Source organism: Eulemur rufifrons, chromosome 1, assembly GCF_041146395.1.
Source record: "Eulemur rufifrons isolate Redbay chromosome 1, OSU_ERuf_1, whole genome shotgun sequence".
Classification (NCBI taxonomy): Eukaryota; Metazoa; Chordata; class Mammalia; order Primates; family Lemuridae; genus Eulemur; species Eulemur rufifrons.
Genome location: NC_090983.1, coordinates 78,578,364 through 78,598,281, shown reverse-complemented (window position 1 = coordinate 78,598,281; position 19,918 = coordinate 78,578,364). Strand labels below are relative to the sequence as shown.

The following is a 19,918-nucleotide window of genomic DNA, read 5'->3' as shown; positions in this document are numbered from 1 at the left end:
TGATCAACCTCCTGCATTATCTCAGTAACTCAGCTTGAGTTATAAAACTCAAGCTTTTGATCACCAGCATTTTGCCAATATGAATTTATAGATTCAAAATGCACTTGCATTTTGTAAGGAACTGAGAAGTTTCCCTAATAAATTTTCCTTCTAAGTGATATTTCAGTACATTTGTCCTGATGACCATATTTCATTCATTTGATACAGGTGGGTTATATATTCTTACTGAAATTAAATGACATGTAATAGAATTTGCTGCAACAAAATAGTGCCATGCAGACAACTTTAATTTTCAAATACATGAAATGTATCCTGAAAACTCTACTCTGTGCTTTCTCTTAAATGATCTACTCTGTAAAGCTTTATTCTGGTGATGAAAAGATTGGAGTAATGCCAATGCCTCGTTCAGTATAATATTTTGCAGTTTTATAGCTTGGTTCCACCTGTATTTTCTTCAATAGATGCTCACCACAACCCAGCAACTGAGACTAAGGAATTAAGTGAAAGAGTTGGGACTTGAAGGAAGGGTTCTGACAAACCTCATTCCTCTGCCCACTTGACTCCAAAGGTGAATTCTCACATGAACATTTTCCATGTGGCATTCTCTTCTGCTGGGACTGGCACATAACTATCACTTTATACTATATGCTTTAGCACTGCAAGACAAGATACTTGGAACCCAAGGTCAGAAACAAGATAGGTGCTTAGGAAAAACAAACAAACAAATGAACAAACATAAATGATCTCGAGCTAATAATTATGCGAAGGTATGCTGCCAGGAAGCAGATTCAGGGCATTTAAAGTAAAAAACTTGACTTCCAGGACAAGGAGATGGAACGGATGGGCTGCAAGGAGCCAATTGAAACCTACCTTAAAAGCATTCACCTGTATCTTTCACTACCTGTGTTTTGAATTTGAGATGGTTTTATTTTATTTTTATCCCTGGATGCTCTCTTCGGAGCTCAACATAGACGTAGTTTACAAATTAAAATGGAAAGCTGATTTAAATAGCGCCAACAATGCTACAACAGCACAATAAAAAGAGTATTTGAACTGAAAGCCTGGGTTCAAATCTTGGCTCTCCTATTTACTATATTTGAGTAGTCATTTCATTGAATCTCCATTTATTGTCTTCTAAAATGTGGAGAACACCAACTAATAAATTTTCCAGATTGTTGCGATTATTAAATGAGATACTGAATGTGAGAGTGTTTTGTTATCTGTGATGCACTGTATCAACATAATCTCTTATATTTGGCTTCAATTAGTTTAGTAGTTTAGTAAAAATAATTTCTTCAATTATCCAGCTAATTTACGTTTTTCACAGCCCAATTTGATCTCTGTGTGCACTCAGCCTATATCAGAGTATTTAAAAGTGAAATGGAAAAGACATTAGCAAGCTATGACAATCCTTATTTGAACCACTGTATATTGACCACCTCTATTTTTTGTCAGTTTGTATATGAGTCATCCACATGCAAACTTAAAGCCTACTTTGAAAAGTTTTAATGCCAGAAATCCCATATGGTTTTGATGTCAGTAAAAGGTGTACACTTTCCTCGGGGTCAAGTCTAAAAGTTGGACCACTGCAGGCTCTGACCACATGTGTGAGAAGCCAAAAGACCTGTGATCTCACCTGCCTCAATCACAGTGCCATTATTTACTCCACTTGCCTCTTTTCAATGGGTATGATCCCAGCCAAGAATATGGGAGTGGAAGGTTAAATACTATTTGGAAAGCCATTACAGATGAAAATGCTAAATTATATTAGTTTTAACATAATGCAACAGAATTATAACTATATACATAATTCAAATCCACATAAGCCATCAATGGAGAGGATTTCTTGAAGTTACTCTCTCTCCCCCAATGAAATGTCAGTTTTAGTTTTATTTTTTGCAAAATTCAGAAGCTAGTTTTCTTATACATCGTAAACAATTACTGCAGATCTATTTCAATCACATTGCTCTAACTTGGAAGGAGACTTAGCACCAAAATTCTACTGTGTTTCAAGTGGGGTAGAGTCAGCAAAGACAACTTAGAGACTAGAGAGTTCCTTAGCAGAAATCTCCAGATCTCACTTCTTTCATTGCTATATTTCATAATACTTATCTTCAGATTAGAACACTTGCCAGAGAAACTTTGCTTCCTGGAGCAAATAACCCTGATAATTTAGAACCCAGAGATGTCTTAAGAGTTTGCAAACATCTATGCATTATCAAAAGCCTGGTGAATTATTAGTCATTTAGATACCAGCTGTCTATTTTTTTCTGATTACTTTTTCATTTTAATTGCTCCAATTTCCTATCGTGACCTTGAAGTGTCAGAAAAAAGAAGGCATCCCACAAAAAGAGAAAGAGAGAGATCTTTCATTTGTGAGCTGCAAAGATTCAGAGGTCCTAATGTGGCCAGTGTGTTTGCTGCAAAGCCTTGGAATGCTGTTTTGCAGTTTCAAAAGTGATCATACTCAGTTTCCCAGAATTTTTTATGCCTGGAGGATGCCACGAGAACAAGGGCAGCCTTGTTAACAAGTTGCAATCTCTCAAAAACAAGATAGGATTCGGATATAAATCATCATTTCAGCTCACAAAGCCATGTTCTCCACCCCACTGAAGGACTTCATTTACATCTAAAATGGTTAATACTGATCTCCACCAGAACTCCTAAGTGGAGGAATGCAGCTGCCATGTGCTTAGTGACTCTGGGGTTAGGGAAGAATGACATCACCAAATTTAAGCATATTATCATGCTGACATAGAGGCACCTTGTTTTCTCTTCTGTGGATAGAGCAAGGATTGTGTTCTGGGTCCTGTTTTTTCCTTCCAAAGAATACCTTTCCCCCTCCCTTCTTAGCAGCTGCAATATGAAAGGTTGAAAATGTCACTTCAACTAATGATGAATGATGCTTGACCTCTGGATGGGTTACTCTGAATTTTATGCAATTCTAAATTAATATGAAAGATCCCAACTCAAAGGACTTTGGCTGTTATGAATTGCTTCAAGGATGGATTTCTGTAAAGCAGTCAGAAGCTTTGGGGTTTTGTTGTTGTTGTTGTTGTTGTTGTTGTTGTTATTGTCCTTGGTCAGGGGTTAGGAGGTTGTGCTCTATAAGCAAGGTAAAAGACAGAATGTGCTAACATTTTTATGTGTTTTCTCCTGTGAGATTAGTATCTTTTCATACTAAAAATATTGTCAGTAAGCAGAACCAGTTTGTGAAAAAAACATTCTCAAAAGGGCAACTGGCCCACATGTCTTTGTTGTTTTTATTTGAATATAATTAATTATGTAAAGCAATAGTTAGTGGAAGATTAACAATTAGTAGATTCTGTCAAGTAGTCACACGGAAATTACTAACTAATTGAATGACTGGTCCTCTATTGTGTCAGAAAGCAGTGCCGAGTGTCATTCGTTTTATCTTTTTACTTTGTTGTTTTCACAGAACCCCTTTTTTCTAAGATGTATGTTTCACAGCAGACTAATAAATAAATAACCCTGGTTGTAATTTCATAACATGCAAAGGGTTTGAAATAAAAACACCTGTTTTAATTAGCATTATGGTTTGTTCACTTAAAAAAAAGTGATAGTCCTGATGCAGTTAGCTGACATTTTTAAAGCTTTGAATTTCCATCTGTATCTTATATTATGATGTTTCAGGATTGTCATGAGTTAATTATGTTAACTTGGGAAGCATTGCTTGCATTTAGAATGAAAAACTTCAGCTTGAATAGACAGAAAAGCAGATGCTATCTTTCTTGTCAATTGCTTTGTTGTGGGCTGCCTTGCAAGTTTTCATGTATTTCTGGATCTAAAGGGAAGTGTAAATCTCTATTTATTTTAAGTTTAACATAAACTACACAATTTCAGTATTCTTCTGTTTTGGCTGTATGTGTCTTGTGTATCTTTACATGTGTAGCTTTCCTGCCCCCAAATTCGGAAATCCACAGTTAAATTATCTCTTCTTTAATTCTTAATTTGTTTTGTTGTGCTTAGGCATTATGGAAATAAGTGCACAATAAAATTTAAGAATAGGACAACTCTACTGGCGCGATCCTCTCCCTAGTTAAATTTTTTACCACCTTTTTGCTTTTGTACATCAACCTTTTAAACGGTACAAAATACATGCAGTATCTGGGCACAACAAGGCATGTTAAGAATGGAGTAGGCACTCTAAGTAGGAATTTCCATGCTTTTGTGAGTTTAATGTTCCTTTAACATAGAGAGCAGCTGTGTTTATGTCAATAATTACACATTGAAATAAATGCACGTACATGTGTTTCTTTATGAGATTAAGGATGTTAGGGGTGGCCTTACACAAAAGATTGCTGTCCCTCCCATGCCCACACAAAAAGTTTCTACAAAATTCAATACTAAGTTATGCTGTTTTGAGATTCTGAAATATCTATCTCTCTGGGCAATTGGACATCTAGGTTTCAACTTAGAATATAGGATTTCTATGCTTGTACTTTTCTGTTTACCTTCCTACCCCAAGACCATTCTCCACTCTTCACTACCTTGTTCAGTACCCAGGATCCAACCTGTATGCACTACATCGCTGAGCCTCCCTTGCCAAAGGCTTCCAACTAGACTGGGCCAATGGGAGGTAGCTGCAGGAGAGCAGAGGGCAGAAGGAGACAATGCCAGAATGCCAAGACTGTTAATGCTTAATCCCCAAATTAGCGCCATAAGCAATGAATGCTGTGTTCAAAGGGAAGTGAGATCAAGGAAAAGTAGATCGCTCTAGGCATGATTCCTGGGATGTAAAGGCTTCCTTTGGGCTTTAAAGTTTTGGTGGTATAGGGTCAGAAGAAATGGGTGGGTATGATAGTTTAGGTCAAGAATGAGCTAGAACCAAAGTATGGAGGTTATAAAGCCCAGTTCTTGCTTGGAAATAGTGAGTTACCAGTTTAATGGGAAAAGATGATCAGGTCTGAGTGAGGCTGAATTTTAAGATCAAAGGGCAGGTTGTGCCATGAAATAGAGGCCTTGAATGATGGAATTAGAAAACTTAGTCTTTAAAATATATAACAAAGGTGTGTTCAGTATATAAATATCATCTGTAAATGATCTGTAAAATGAAGGTATATTCAAGTGCCTTATCGCATATTCAAAGGAATTTCTGGCTGTTCTACCACTTTAAAATAGCTCTGTTCATGAAAGGAAATGTAACTTAGATTTTCAGAAAATTGAAGTACAGTGTCCCTAAGATCATTTTATGCTTTAACCAAGATTCATCATTTAATACTGCCTTCCAAAACATTTTGGACTAAGATGGAGAATTATAATTCTGTACTTGACCAAACAAGTTTCCATTTTGATTGCAAACTATCAACTTGTTTATGTAGACACAACCATTGAACCTGGGAAACACCAATCAATCCATGTATTTCATGACTCTCAACTTTAGGTGTGTTTTGCCCCATAAAATTTGCAACATAGTAATTGTTATTAATTAGTAATACATCAAAGAGCTTGGGTTAGCAGTGGGCCATGTTCTTCAGCCCAGATGACCTGAATCACAGACAAAGCATGACTTGTTCAGCATATTTAAGACTAATGTTATCCCTTGGAGATAAGACTATAGACTGTAGTGGAATTTACCTTGTCAAACAAGCTGATTTTTTAGGTGCTGATCACTGAAAATAAATCATGAATGTAAGAATCCATGTTGTTTATTAGATTTTTTTTAATATCATGGTCTAGAGCTATTTGCTCATGAACTTCACATAAAAATAATTATATTCTCACTTCTAGGACACAAATTTGAATAACGCTTTTTGTCTTCTTGCTCTGTTTCTATGCAACTATTTTCCTCTCTTACTTGTTTAGGTAGTTTTGCAAAATAGTTTGTGAGTGAGATAGATTAGTGTTAGAAAATTAGCCTTGACACTAACTTCCTGAATGAATTTGAGCGAGTTATTTAATATCTCTGGTCCATACGTCCTCACTTATACAATGTGTGAATAACAGCTACCTTGCTTGGTTACTATGAAAGTTACATAAGATCATGTGGATACAATGCCAAGAACGGTGACTGGCATATGACAGGTGCTAGGTTAATGGTTTTTGTCGTCATCGTTGTTGTAGTTGTTATTATCATTATTGCTATTATTATTATTACTCAACCTTCACTTCTATGCTGATAATTTTCAAATGTATCTATCCAATCTTTACCCCTTTACTGAGCTCCATAGTCCAAATTCCAAATGTCTGCTGGACATCATCACATGAAATTGTCAGTAGCATCCCAAAACCAAACTCATTGTCCCTGGCATCTTGTTATCAAAAACAAATTGAACAAATTAAAAATCCTAGCTACTCTTTTTCAAGCATCCTCTATTAGATAATTACATCAGCACACCAACATTCTTCTAGCTAAAAACAGTAGTTTGACTTGATGCTTTCTCCTCTTTACCACCCCTGCATTCATTAAATTCAAGGCCTCACATACTTAGCTTTTTCTTTGCATTCCTACAAACACTACTTAGTTCTGGTCTTCATGGTTTCTTGCTGGGCTATTGCCATACCCTCCTTACTAATTTGCATACCCTTACCTTCTCATCTTCCGAACGCATTATTCTATTTCCAACGGATTTATCTTCATAAAATACAGTCTGCATGATATTATTTCCCCACTCAAACTTTTGGTGATTCTCTCATATCTAAAGGAAAACATTTAATCTCTTAGCATGGCAGTTAAGGCTTTTTGCTGATTTACAAGCTAAAGTTCTCATTACTTTTGCACTAGCTAGAAGAGGCTACTTGCCAATAATCCAGCTTTGATCCATTTCATATCTCTTTCCTGAAACAGTGGTTCTCAGACTTTAACATGCATCAGAACCACCTGAAGGACTTGATAAATCACAGACTTTCAGCTGCACCCCAGAGATTCTGATTCAGTTAAGTCTGAGGTAGGACTTAATAATTTGCATTTGAAACAATGTCCTGTGTGATGCCATAGATGGCTGGTCCTGGGACCACATTTGAGCAATGCTGGCTTAGTACATCCTTCCTCACCCATCTGGGTCTAACAAAATCCTCCACACTACTTACTGACTTAGTTTGGGAGAAGTTTCATCTGTCACCTATCAGAATGACCCATTCTACACTGTGTGCTGGCGGTGATTAAGGTTTCAGGTAGAGACAGATTGCTTAGACTCTGCCACTAAATACCTGAGCAAACTCAGACAGGTTACTTAATCTCTGGACCTGTTTCCCCATCAGTAAAACTGAACTAATAGTACCTACAGCATATGTTGATGTGAAGATAAAATGTGAAGTATTTATAACAGTGCCTCAGAAGTGCTCAACTATTAATTATTATTTTTTCTAGCAGTTTGTACCTTTAATATAATGCTTCCCTTAGCCACATAATGATGTTTAGAGTTTGCAGGCCTACCTCCTTTTCTAGATGTCAAGTTCCTTGAAAACAGAGACCGAATAGTTGTGAATCCCCAAAAACATAGCTCAGGGCTTAGCGCTTTACAGTAATCTGGTTTTTTTAAAAAAAATAATTACATTGAGATTGAGGAAAGTTTGCAAAAGGATCTTAAGGAACTAAAAATCTTGTAAACCAGTGGTCCTCAACCTTTTTGGCACCAGGGACCGGTTTCATGGAAGACAATTTTTCCACGGATGGGGTGGGGGTGGCAGAGAGCTCAGGCCGTGATGCCAGCAATGGGGAGTGGCTGTGAGTACAGATGAACCGATGAAGCTTCCTCCCTCCTCACACCCCCCCACCTCCTGCTGTGCGGCCCGGTTCCTAAATTTCATGGGAGACAATTTTTCCGCAGACGGTAGGGAGTGGTGCAGGGAGCGGCAGAGCTCTGCTGTGGTCCCTAACAGGCCACTGAACGGTACAGGTCCAAGGTCGAGGGGTTGGGGACTGAAGTTCTAGACAATAAACAAGCCATCTATTTCTTTTTCCCTCATCATAAAGATGAATAAAAATGAGGTCAATTATTAATAATACATTGAAAGTAGGTTTGCCTTTTCCTTTGAATTTTCTAAACTCTATAATTAAAATGACTTCAAATTGGAAGATTGTTAAGAAGAAATTAATCTTATTGGTAAGTAAGAATGCAAATCCCATGGTTGATGGTAGATATGACCTGTTAGCAATAGTTACACTTTTATACTTTCTTTTCTTGCAATCAGCATGTGGAGACCAACATAATCCAATTAATTGTAATTCCCTTTTGTAGAGTCAGTAAAGTAGTGCATGATACTAAAACACCATTGAAGTCTTATCTCTGGTCAGATAATCCAAATGGATTCTCATTTTCAAACTACCAGCAGGTCTTTATAAAATTCAGGAAAATAGACTATTTGACCTCCCTGAACTTATAATAAATGTGATACACAATAACTGGTCTCTGAACTCTAATCCTTTGTACATGCCAACCAACAGTTTTCTGGACTTCTTTCTCTGCTTTGTAATGGTGTCATGTATACACCTGAGTGTTTCTCTCTTACTAACTGACTTCCTTTAAAAGCATTTTTTTTCACAGTGAATATGCAGTATTTAAACACACCAGAGCCTCTCAGCAGAGCTCTTTGTGTTTCTTAGAACACACCACCTCTCTTCCATACACTCACTGTCACTCATCTTACACGCTATTGCCAGAGCACCTTTCTGGAATGTCACTTCCTGCTTAGAGTCATCCAGACTATTTCAGTCGTAAGGATCTTCGTGCTCCACCCTCCGCCTTCCTTTCTCTTCTCAAAACCCTGAGATACAGAACCTATGCTTCTGTTCACTCCAACAACTTGTGGCTTCCGAAATGCATCATGTTCGTTGGTCTTTGGCATGACTATTACTTCTACCTGGACTTTTCTTCATATACCTCTTCCCTCCCTCTCTCCCAGCCCCCATATCACCCTCACCCACTTGACTACTCATCATTTAAAATTATTATGGGACGCCTCTTCTGACCACCATCCAGATGAAGCTAGATACTAATCTTCTATATTCCCATGGGAGTCTACACAAAGTTATATAATAAAGTATATCATGCCCTATTATAATTGTTTTTATTTGTCCGAATTTCCTATATACTACAGAATCTTTGAGCATAGAAGCTAGATTTTTTTAAAATCTTTTTGTTACCCCAGCAGCTACAACGTGCCTAGCACAAAATTTGAGTTCAATAAATATTTGCTGAGTAAGTCAATGGATGAATGAATAACCCACTTAAGTCTTCAGTATTGGTTAGGTGTTTAGAAAGAGGAAGATGAACAGAAAGAACACAAAAATTATGCTCTCTGAGTACATACATATATGTATTGTCATCACCATTGATATTATACTATGAAACAGCCTCTACTATCAAAGGAGGTTAAAATTTGATAGACAATGCAGATTATTCATAACTAATAAAAAGGTCTGTGTCAGGCACTAGGCTAAGCACTGGGGATAAAAAGATAAATAAGAACAAATTTCTCTGAGGGAGAGCTATAGGAGAGAGCTTTGGTTAAATCACTATAGATAAATTCATTAGGTGTGTCCCAGGAGTGATGGGATTATCAAGCTAGGATTAGAAATATAGTAAGCAAAATTTGAAATGAAACTGAATACAGGCAAGAGTCAAGATTAACAGCATAGGTATCTAGGCATTAAGAACCATAGCCAGAGAGTCGGGAGTTGGTGCCACAGGTGTGTTTAGGCTGAAAGAGAAAAAAGACGATAGTGTTATTCTGTGGTTTCAATAAACTGATGCATAGAGACCTAGCTATTCTGCCTTTATGTAAGTAATTGTAAAATTTATAAACCTCCCAACTCTTACTTCATGTATCTTTGTAGAGCTTTGGCTATTCTTGTGAAGTGGAAAATTTACACAACTACTCCTGTGAATCAAACTAGTCAATATAATTTAGGTTAAAAACTTGTCATCATCAATAATTGCTAGAAATCTTCTCTTCATTTTGATTATCTTTAATTGATAACTAACAGATGTCTTATTTGGGGATAAAATGGTTTCAACAAATGAGAGTAGCAATGTCTTAATCTGCCAGTTTTGTTTGCCTTTTATTTCTATTTTCCTGAAGAAATATTTCTAGATAGAAAACTTCTAAGTTAGCAAAAATTCAAGCCCCTATCCTGTTCAGTGTTACCATTTCTAACCCCACATATACCAACAATATAGTAAGGAGAATAATAAAAGCCAGAAATTATATTTGATTCTGGAAACATTTGCCAAAGCCTAAGAATATAACGTACAAATAAATTTTCTAATAATGATATAACAAGCCTGTACTAGCTTCTTTTCATGTATTACCTCACTTAATTCTCACAAAAAATTAGTAATTCTCCTTTGACAAGCTCTCACTTTGAATGTTAGGTAACCTCTATATATGTGCACTTAACTACAATAGACATACTATCTGTATATGGGCATTTATAGGACTTAGTTTTATTTATTTCCTAAATATCATTACAAGGTATGTTTTGACCTGACCCTCTGCTTGAAACTTACAAATGTAATATAACTTGAAGGGAACAAATAGCAATGATGTTGAAATGTAGAGTCAATGTGAAGCAAGCTTTCAAAAATGACTTTGTTGAAATTTAATCCTACGGATTCTCTACCCTTTGGAGTATGTAATGTATGAAATCATCCATGGAATTCAAGCAAATTCAGAATCTGTTTGGAGAAGACGGTCAAATAAAAAGAACGATTGTGTATAGTGTCTATAGAGTACAAAAAGCCTTTGACTGAATGGTAATGAGAACAGTGTTGGAAGCTCTCAGTAAGAAAGGAATTCAAGAAATATATATTGGTACCATGAAACACATCAATTTTTTTATGATCCTCACTCAAAGAAAAGTCAGTTCATTTTTGTTGTTGTTGATGTATCTGAACAGGACTGCCTCTTTTCAGATGCCTCGACAAAATATCTAAAAGCCTGCAGAGCAGCATCATGTCAGTAACACCGTTTTATAAGGTAGCATTATGCAGGGAGTTATGACGATGAGAAGATGTTTTATGTTATGCCATTATAAATTAAAAATGCACAAAGCAATGACACGTTTGTTATACTTTCCATCTGTGGTGCTTGCTGCACAAGTTTCAGTTGTACCTATTTGTTATGTTATTATTTACATTCAAATGAAATCTGAGGAGAAATAAAAATAAGACATTCTTATTAGTGACTCACTTCCTATACTGGAAATAGCATACGACTACTCTACTTCCTTCCAAAAGAGTAACTAAAGATATTTCATATTATCCTGTGATATTTGCATGCCCTGGGCTTCTCAAATGATTTCCGAAGTTACACATACAACATGAAGCACATAGAAAGCAAGCCAACGTGGCCTGCCAAAATATCCCATCAGATATTAGGAAATAAAGGCTTTCTTCTTTTCTTTGCTTTTAAGTTTTAGTGTCTTAGAAAGTTTCTGGTTATTTTCTTGTTTCCTTCCTCGTTCCTACTTCAAGGAGTCCCCACAAAACTGGGTTTTGTAGACCAAGTGGTAGAACCACCCATTCTGGACACAGTTCCAATTATCTCCTCTTAAAGTAACCATTTTCCAATATGAGACTCCTAATAGCTTCCTGAGGGTTATGATGATAAATTTTAAGGAATAAATCTCTTTGATTTTGGAGTACAAAGTTTCATATTTAAAAACCATATTCCTCCTTCCTCTTTGATAGGTATCATGGGCATAGACTGTTGATTTGGCTTGCACTGAGTTCTTCCTGAGAAAGTTTTAAATGTTGTCTAGTACTTTGAGTCTCAGGCTATAGCCAAAATGAAATATTTCTACTCTAGAAGTAGTAGATGAAAAAAAGAATGAGTAAGAAAATGGCAATCATGATCTTATTCTTTGTCTGGAGGCTGCACTAAAAGAATTCTGTATGTGTGTAGAGCAAATCACTTGAAATAGGTTGAGCCTGAATAGTCAAGCAATTTTTCAACTAATTCCAGCTTCAAATCCTTTCTCTGAATACAGGCAATTATTTTTATTCAAATGGAATTACCTAAACAGCTATCTCTGTTGTTCACTGTATTTTGCAAGTGTGGCACAGTCCTGCATTGAGAAAATGTTTAGATATGATCCAGGAAGATGACATCGTCTTTCTCTGCTTAAAACCGTTGGGCATTGCATTAGTTTGGCTGGGCTGCCAGAACAAAGTACCACAAACTGGGGGAGCTTAAACAACAGAAATTTATTTCCTCACTGTTCTTGAGGCTAGAAGTCTGTGATAAAGGTATCAGTAGGTTGATTTCCTTCTAAGGCTCTCTCCTTGGCTTGTAGATGGCCACGTTCCTCCAGTGTCTTCCCATGGTCTTTCCTCTGTGTGTGTCCTAATCTCTTATTCTAAGAGTGCCAGTCATATGGGATGGGCTCATATGACCTCATTTTACCCTAATCACCTCTTTGACGACCTAATCTCCAAATACAGTCACATTCTGAGGTACTGGGGGTTAAGACTTCAGTATATGAATTTGAGGGATGGTGGTGAGGGGACACCATTCAGCCCATAGCAGGTGTAATGCACATTTTGGGGATGATACTTTTGTTCTTCAAGTTTTTCCTTGATCACTCTCAAGGTCAAAAGAATCTTATTCTAGGGAACAGAAATAAGATGTAATATGTCCAGAACTTTATCTATATTCACTTTAGTGATATTTCTGAGCACCCGGTGAAGCCCTCTCCTTTGAGGAAAATAAAGTAGCCTCAACAGCTGTAGCTTCAAACCACACAAAGCACAGTGCCTGGTATGTAGGCTCCATTCAATCTAAGTTTGTTTAATAAAAATAAAGTGAATTGAAAAATTAACGGGCCAGCTGATCTAGTTTTCTAAAATAATATCCTCAATGAAGTCTCATGTTATAGCCAAGATGTCACAAGAAGGAGCTTTAGCTAGTGTAACACAGAAAGATGCTGCTTTTGACACAGGGTTTACATTACTGTGTTTGAGAATTTGGAACCTCACTAATCCACCAGAAATCAGATGAAGCTCACTTTAAGGGGGTAGCACAACAGGAAAGGTTGAGCTAGCCGAATGATTCAACCATCTTCCTTTTGATCCACTCCTTTAAACGCTGGACTAAAAATCAACTCTATCCTTATAAATAGCGTCATTTTTTATCCACTTTAATATCTAATCTTCCAGTTTGATTTTATGGCTGAACGTATTATTATTTTTTGGATCGATAGTTCCCCCTGGCATCTCTTTCATTCGTGATGTGACTTTCATGTACCCAGCAGGCCTTTCAGATAAGGGTTCCAAATGGTCATCTGTGCTGGAAGCAGATACCACATCCTTTATGAGAGTCTCACAATGTAATAGGTTCTTGTCACTGTATTAATGAGATCAGAGCTATTTTCTTTGTATCCTGGGAAAGTTGGGGTGTCTTTTCTTATTTTTTTATTGGAACAATAAAATAAAAGTTGGAAAGATGCTTTAAAAGTGCCATGGAAAATATTATAAGGTTAAAAAGCACTTGTTTTTCAATATACAAAAAAGAATTATCTCTTTACTCTTCTGTTACTGTTCTATTCTGGGTAGTCCAAGTGCAGCCACATTTCAACCAAGACTGGGTTAAAACAGTTTGAGTCTAGTTAAAACAAGACCTGATATTGCAAGTTCTGGTTATACCAGTCTACAGAGCAATATATAATACAAGAGAAAGGTGGCTGGCAATTAAACTATTAGTGATATTTAAATGCTCCTTTTTCCTTGGAAACTACCATTGTCTTAGAATGGCTATCAAAGGTCCATTTTTCAGTTCTTTTTAAGGAAAATTGTTCCTAATAGCTGTTGTCAATTTTTTTCTTTCAAATTATAATTTTTTTAAACTTCATACAGATAAGTTTTTACTTAAAAAATAAATAAATAAAATACACTAAAGACTCTTCAAAAAGGGGCATTTCAAGACAGCCTTGTTTGGATATAACATTTAGGTGTATTTTTTGTGATCTGATAAAAGTCACATAGGATTTGGATTCTGGAGCCTTAACCTATTTTCAATTCTGTTTATATGCTTTAAGCTAAAAGCCATGACCAAAACGAATTTAAGATAGCCTAATTAGAGGGCCCAGGAGGAACCAGCACAGATTATGAGTGTAAGGATTGTGAGGGATCTGGATTCAACTAGACTTCTTCCCAGGATTGGACTCCAGCATGTAAAGGTTTTGTTGATCCCATATGACAAACTGCATCACACTGAGATAAATCCTCTAAAACAACCGGAATGGTTTACAATGCTTGCTCAGTTTTTCCATTGCCTTAGTCCCTTATGTATTTTCCTTTTTTTTTTTTTTTTTTGCCTTTATTCACCTTCCTCATTGTGGTGGTATCTTGGATACGTTTGACTTTTTATGCTTTCCAAATGTTTTTCACATACTATTTCCCATTGGATACCAACAACTATCCTTCTATCTTCATCTCCCAAATAAATAAGTAGATATACAATGAATTAGTGGAAAACCCAGGCCTGGAATGGGTGTTTTATATAATCTCTTTTCCACTCTATCATATTTCCTCTGCACCCCATTGCTACATAACAATTTGCTCCATCTCTGCCCCTTTCCTAATTCAGTTTGTTTTTATTAACAATTTGTATTATATCTGTTTACATAAGAATCTATACCTTTTATAAATGAGTAATTACCAAAGACCAGAATCAGTTTGTAGGTAATAGGATAGCCTCAAGTAAGACATTTAGGGATAAAATGTGAAAATTACTCTTTGAATAGTCAATCAACTACCACTTACAATCACTGTTTATTTGCTTTTTCCCTTTCTGCTTCTGCCAGCCAAGATTAAGTCTGAACATTGTGGTTTTGAACATACTGGGGGATTGCTGGCTCCTTATCCTGGATTCGTCACTTGTCAGCCTTGGGAAAGTTACTTAATCTACCCATGCCTCATTTTCCCTATCTTTAAAATGGATATGATGATAACAATAGCATCTTCCTCATTATCTTACTGAAATAATTAAAGTAGATAATGGCTGTAAAGTGCATAGCATAGTCCCTGGTACAGTATAAGAACTACATAATTGCTGGCCATTATTTTTGTTGCAAAGTATCTGGAATGTGTTCGTAGGAATTTTGTTCTGCAAAAGGTTTTGATTTTGTCAATAATAATTACCATCTCTTAAGTTCATATTAAGGAAATCTTAGTATGTGTGTATCTAATTTTCCAGTTCCCTGCCCACCTAACGTAAACTTCATAAATCAGTATTTATTGAGTAACTACTGTAGACTCTCACAGTCTCCCTTATGGTGGTTCTCAACAGGAATAATTTTGCACTGTGGGGAAGTATTTGGCAATATTTGGAGACTTTTTTTTTAATCATCACCACTGGGAAGTGCTACTAGCATCTAGTGGGTTGAGGCCAGGGGTGCTGCTAAATATCCTAGAATGCACAGAACAGCCCCCACCACAGAGAATTCTCTAGCCACAAATGTCAATAGTGTGTCACTGTTGAGAAACCCTGCTCTGTTGGAAAAGGAAACAGTGTAAGACAACATCACTGTGAACAGTCTAGTTAGACAATGCTTACCAAATAATACAAGTGTTTATAATGATGCCTGTTAACACTGGGATAGGTTAGGTATGGTTAGTTCATCTTGAGGATTGGTTTGCTTCATGAGAAGGTGTGTTATATGACATAACTGTATGTTTAGATAGAACACAGTCGTCTTGAAAAATATGCCTTAACACCCTCTGGTTTGTAAGGGGTCTTAACCTTGGTTGATTATGAAAAACTTGATTTAAATCTTAAATATTATATTTCAAAAGACTCTTTCCAACCACCTGCCATATTGCTTATTTAAGCTATATGTTGGAGAGCTACAAATTATTATTTTTTTCTTTAAGTGAAGAATACATAGATATCTATAGTAGTAATGTTGATTTAAGCGACACAAGTTGGTATTATTATATGGTATTTTAAGTGGACACAATCAAATGATATTTTGGTTTGGTAAATTTTCTTTTATATACTTTGAAATATTCCATTTTTATGTTCATTTGAATTAACTTATATTTATGTGGAGGTGACTATCAATTGTGTTTTCTTGTGGTTAAGCAATATTTGTTGTTTTTGTTGTTTTCTTGCACAAGATAAAATCATTCTCTTTCTTACCTGGTAAACACTTCCTTTAGCAACCTCAAACTCATGAACCAAAATAGCATTTTGTATTGGATTTTGCTGATAAATTTTTGTTCGAGATAGTTGTGTGTGTGTGTGTGTGTGTGTGTGTTTAGGTTTCCACTTAAAGTTCAGTGCCAAAGCTACAGTACTTATACATTTTCTAAATGTGTTTTAAGCAATAAGTTGTACAACATTTTTAGAACATGTGTTAAGCTATTTCTCTAAGAATGAAGCTCTTAACAAAACATAAGCACTCTGCATGAGATCTTAGCAGCAAAGTGCTTAAAAGATAAAGTAAGAATTGGTACCATGGGAAGAACACCAGCTGTAGAGCGCACAGGTCCATTATGAGAAGTATGGTAGTGGGTAGGGAGAAAATGATTTAATCAGGAGTAAAACCAATTTTATTATAAGGGCACGCAGGGGGTGTGGCACCATAGTGAGAGGGACATTTCAAAATATCTGACAGATTTCAACAATGTGAAAACCCCGTTCTTTAAAGTGACAGTAAACCCCATCAGGTCTCCCTTTTTGATGCTATTGTTAACAGTTGACTGTTTAAAGCTGGCCTGCTAAGATGCTGTCGGCCTATTTCAATAGTGTGTAGCCAAATAAAAGACTAATTGTTGAAATACAATCAATCAAAAATGATTGCAGGGCAGAAAGAAGGTCTCCTCTGCTGATTTTGTTGTGGATCATATTATTGTGTTATGATTGAGGTAGGAATGAAGACTGAAAGGGAAGAAGAAAATAGCCCATCTGAAATAAACAGATCCACCTCCATTTCTTCTCTTTGCAAACATTCTATTGAGCAGGAACGTCACTTACCAGTGCTGGAAATAATCGTTCATTTTTGAAAAAACAGATCTGATAAAGATTTGGGCTAATATTTTTAAAAGGACATGAACACTATTAGCAAAACAGCCCATGCAGAGAATCCCTACAGTGACAATTCTCAGCTTTTCTCATATTTTTGGTGCAAAATGCTCCTCCGCATTCATAAAACTGACACTGAGGGGGCATGTGAATGTGAGCCCAAGACATTAGTAAAGAAACAAAATTCCAGTTGACCAATACCTGTTAAGTGCTTTCCAGGATTCTTTGCTTTTCAGTTAACCCCCAGATCATCAAAAATGATTAATTTTAGTTTTTATTAAGCCCAGAATCCAAAATCTTTTCCATGTTGCACATTTCAAAAGACAAATCTTATGGATCAACAGCAATGCCTTTGTGCCTTGCTCCCTTCTAATTGTATGTAAAGATGTCACTTTTAGACACCAATACAACCACTTCTTGGGAAAGAATGACTCTAGACATTCATATTGAGGGTGAAAAGGACAAAAATAATTGCCCAAAACATTTTATTTCTACTAAAACTTTCATTTTGGCATTTACTTCCTTTAATATTTCAATGTCTCCACTCACTCAAGCTTCAAAAGCAAACATTTCTGTTGTTGCTAAAAAGAGTTGGTAAGCACTTGTGGTTTGTCTTTAGTGTGTTATCATTTTTGACAGCTTTGCATAGCCTGCGTAGGCCAACAGGGGTCTGTCTAATATTGTTGCTGGGCATATTTTCCTCACTGAGATGAGAACTAAAAAAAAGATATTTTTGAAGCAGTAAGAAGGAATTAATATCCTTTTCTCACTCAGTATTCTATTCCTTGCTGACTTTATATTCCGGCAAAAAAGGGAAAAAGAGTGTTACCCATTATTCCCTTGTACATAGCAAGGCTAACACATGTAAAGCAATAACTCATTTTCTATTGCCATGTTTAGCATATGTCTCCTGTTGGCTCAGCAAGGCCTTTAGGCCGGTCCCTTGAGCCGGCCATCATTGGCAACTCTTAGCCCCTCGGCCTCAAAACCAAATAGCTTTGAATCATGTTGAGCTGTGATGCTAATTTTCATACTGATGCATTATGGGAATAAATGTATCTGACATACTGTGTCAATGGCACTGTCTCTTTGTGTCTCTTGTTTTTTTGTTAGCTGCATTCCTACAGATGGTATTCCATTGAAAATGTTCCCTTCCTACGGAAAAAGGGGGAAAAAAAAACCATGCACAGCACCAAACCTCTAGGTACAGAAGGCTGTTAACGGTTGCTGATGATAGTAGGCAAACATTAACATAATAATTAGTGTCTTGTAATTGTTTCATTAAAACCAGTTGTTCCATTTCTCCTCGTGTTTTCCCAGAAGAGAAGCTGAATTTGGACGACAGCCAGTGGGAGGACATCCACGTTGTCACCGGAGCACTGAAGATGTTTTTCCGGGAGCTGCCTGAGCCGCTCTTCCCTTACAGTTTCTTTGAGCGGTTTGTGGAGGCGATCAGTAAGTACCCCACAAAAGGAGCAGTCGGTAGAATAACCTGGCATAGTGGAATTATTAAGTAAATAATAAGAATGATGATAATAATAACCATGGGGAACAGATAATTTCCCCGATGTTCCATATCTTTCATCTTAGTTTTTGTGTTTTTGATGGCTTGTTTTATTTCTGGCCCTGCAATATTATCTGAGGGTTTTTTTTTTAATTAAGGAAAAAAAAAGAATACGGCATTCTACTTGGGGGGGGGTGCCAATTTAGCTAAGCCTCCTCAAGTAAAATCGTACCTTCTCATGGAACCTGCTTTAAAGGTTTGCGCCCCTAGTGTCTGCATTTATACTTTCAGAATTGCAGTGATTTTGAGTACAAAGAGATCTTAAAAAAGAACGTAAGTAAATTAAATATTACATTACATTAAATATGTGTTAAATCCTCAACTGAGGCATCACATTCTCTTGACTTACCCTTCGCCCACTAACACTAGTAAATAATCAGCTACAGTTTGCTTATGAGCAGTGTGAATATCAAATTAAGCAATGGCAAGTATTTCCTGTTAGACTAATGACTTTTTCGGGGGGAGGGGGGTGGTAAGTTATATCTCTTACCAACCAATAGTCAATGTATACTCTATGAAGCTTCCTTTTCTATTATTTTCTTATTCATAAAACACACACAAACACATACACACACTCAAGTAAAAACAAATGAATGAATGAATAAATGAAATGTTTTCCAAATGCAAGGGACCTTCTGCTATTACATCTTGGAGAAGTAGCTACTAGTACATCTTTAAGTTTAATACCTCAGGGTATGCTTACCATAACTGTGACAGCTTAGAAAAAGTTTCCTGGCAAGCAAGCTGATTTAGGAGGAAAAAGAAAGAAAGAAAGGTAAAATTAAAAAGCTTGCAAGCCTGGCAGGAGCTTAATTAAAGTCCCAATGAGACAAATCTCCAAGAAAAAAATGCTCTACTTAGGAGGTCTGATCTTGGATGTCTATGTGTGCATGTGCAGTGTTCCCTTTGGTGGGAGTGGGAGTTTGGGGGGCCTGTGTTGGAGAACAGCCCCTCCACATGTCCCTTTATTCTGTTTTTCGTTCACAAAAGTCTTCACACTTATTTAAAGCTCTGACAAAATGGTATCAAGAAGAATAAAGAATAGGTTTTTCTCCCAAGGTTTTTCTCTTAGTGTCTGCTAACAATTTCAGATTTTGTTGTTGCTGTGGCTGCTGTTGTTGTTGTTGTTTAATGTAGTAACAGTTCTCTAATTATGAGTTTTAAGATGAGACTGGAGCTCTTCTTATCCCTTGTCATGACTTTTCATTTCATGAGCCTACCACTTCTCAAGAAGAGCAATATTTTATTAATATAATTCCCAGGCTCTCTTAAACTTCATTTAAAAACAAGGAACAAAGGAAAAATAAACAAGCAGGCATTTCCATAACAGCTTATTCTTGGAACATGCAAGCATGGCCAACCCAA

The 19,918-nt window shown here is 36.5% G+C and overlaps 1 protein-coding gene across 1 annotated transcript in view; it reads left to right on the top strand.

Annotated features, from left to right (window-relative positions):
* The window catches only part of ARHGAP15 (Rho GTPase activating protein 15), a 565,257-nt gene that overhangs the window by 418,726 nt on the left and 126,613 nt on the right, over positions 1 to 19,918 (top strand). The window contains exon 11 of the mRNA XM_069473002.1: positions 18,310 to 18,444. Coding sequence (XP_069329103.1) covers positions 18,310 to 18,444 — 135 coding nt within the window. The remainder of the gene's footprint in view (positions 1 to 18,309; positions 18,445 to 19,918) is intronic.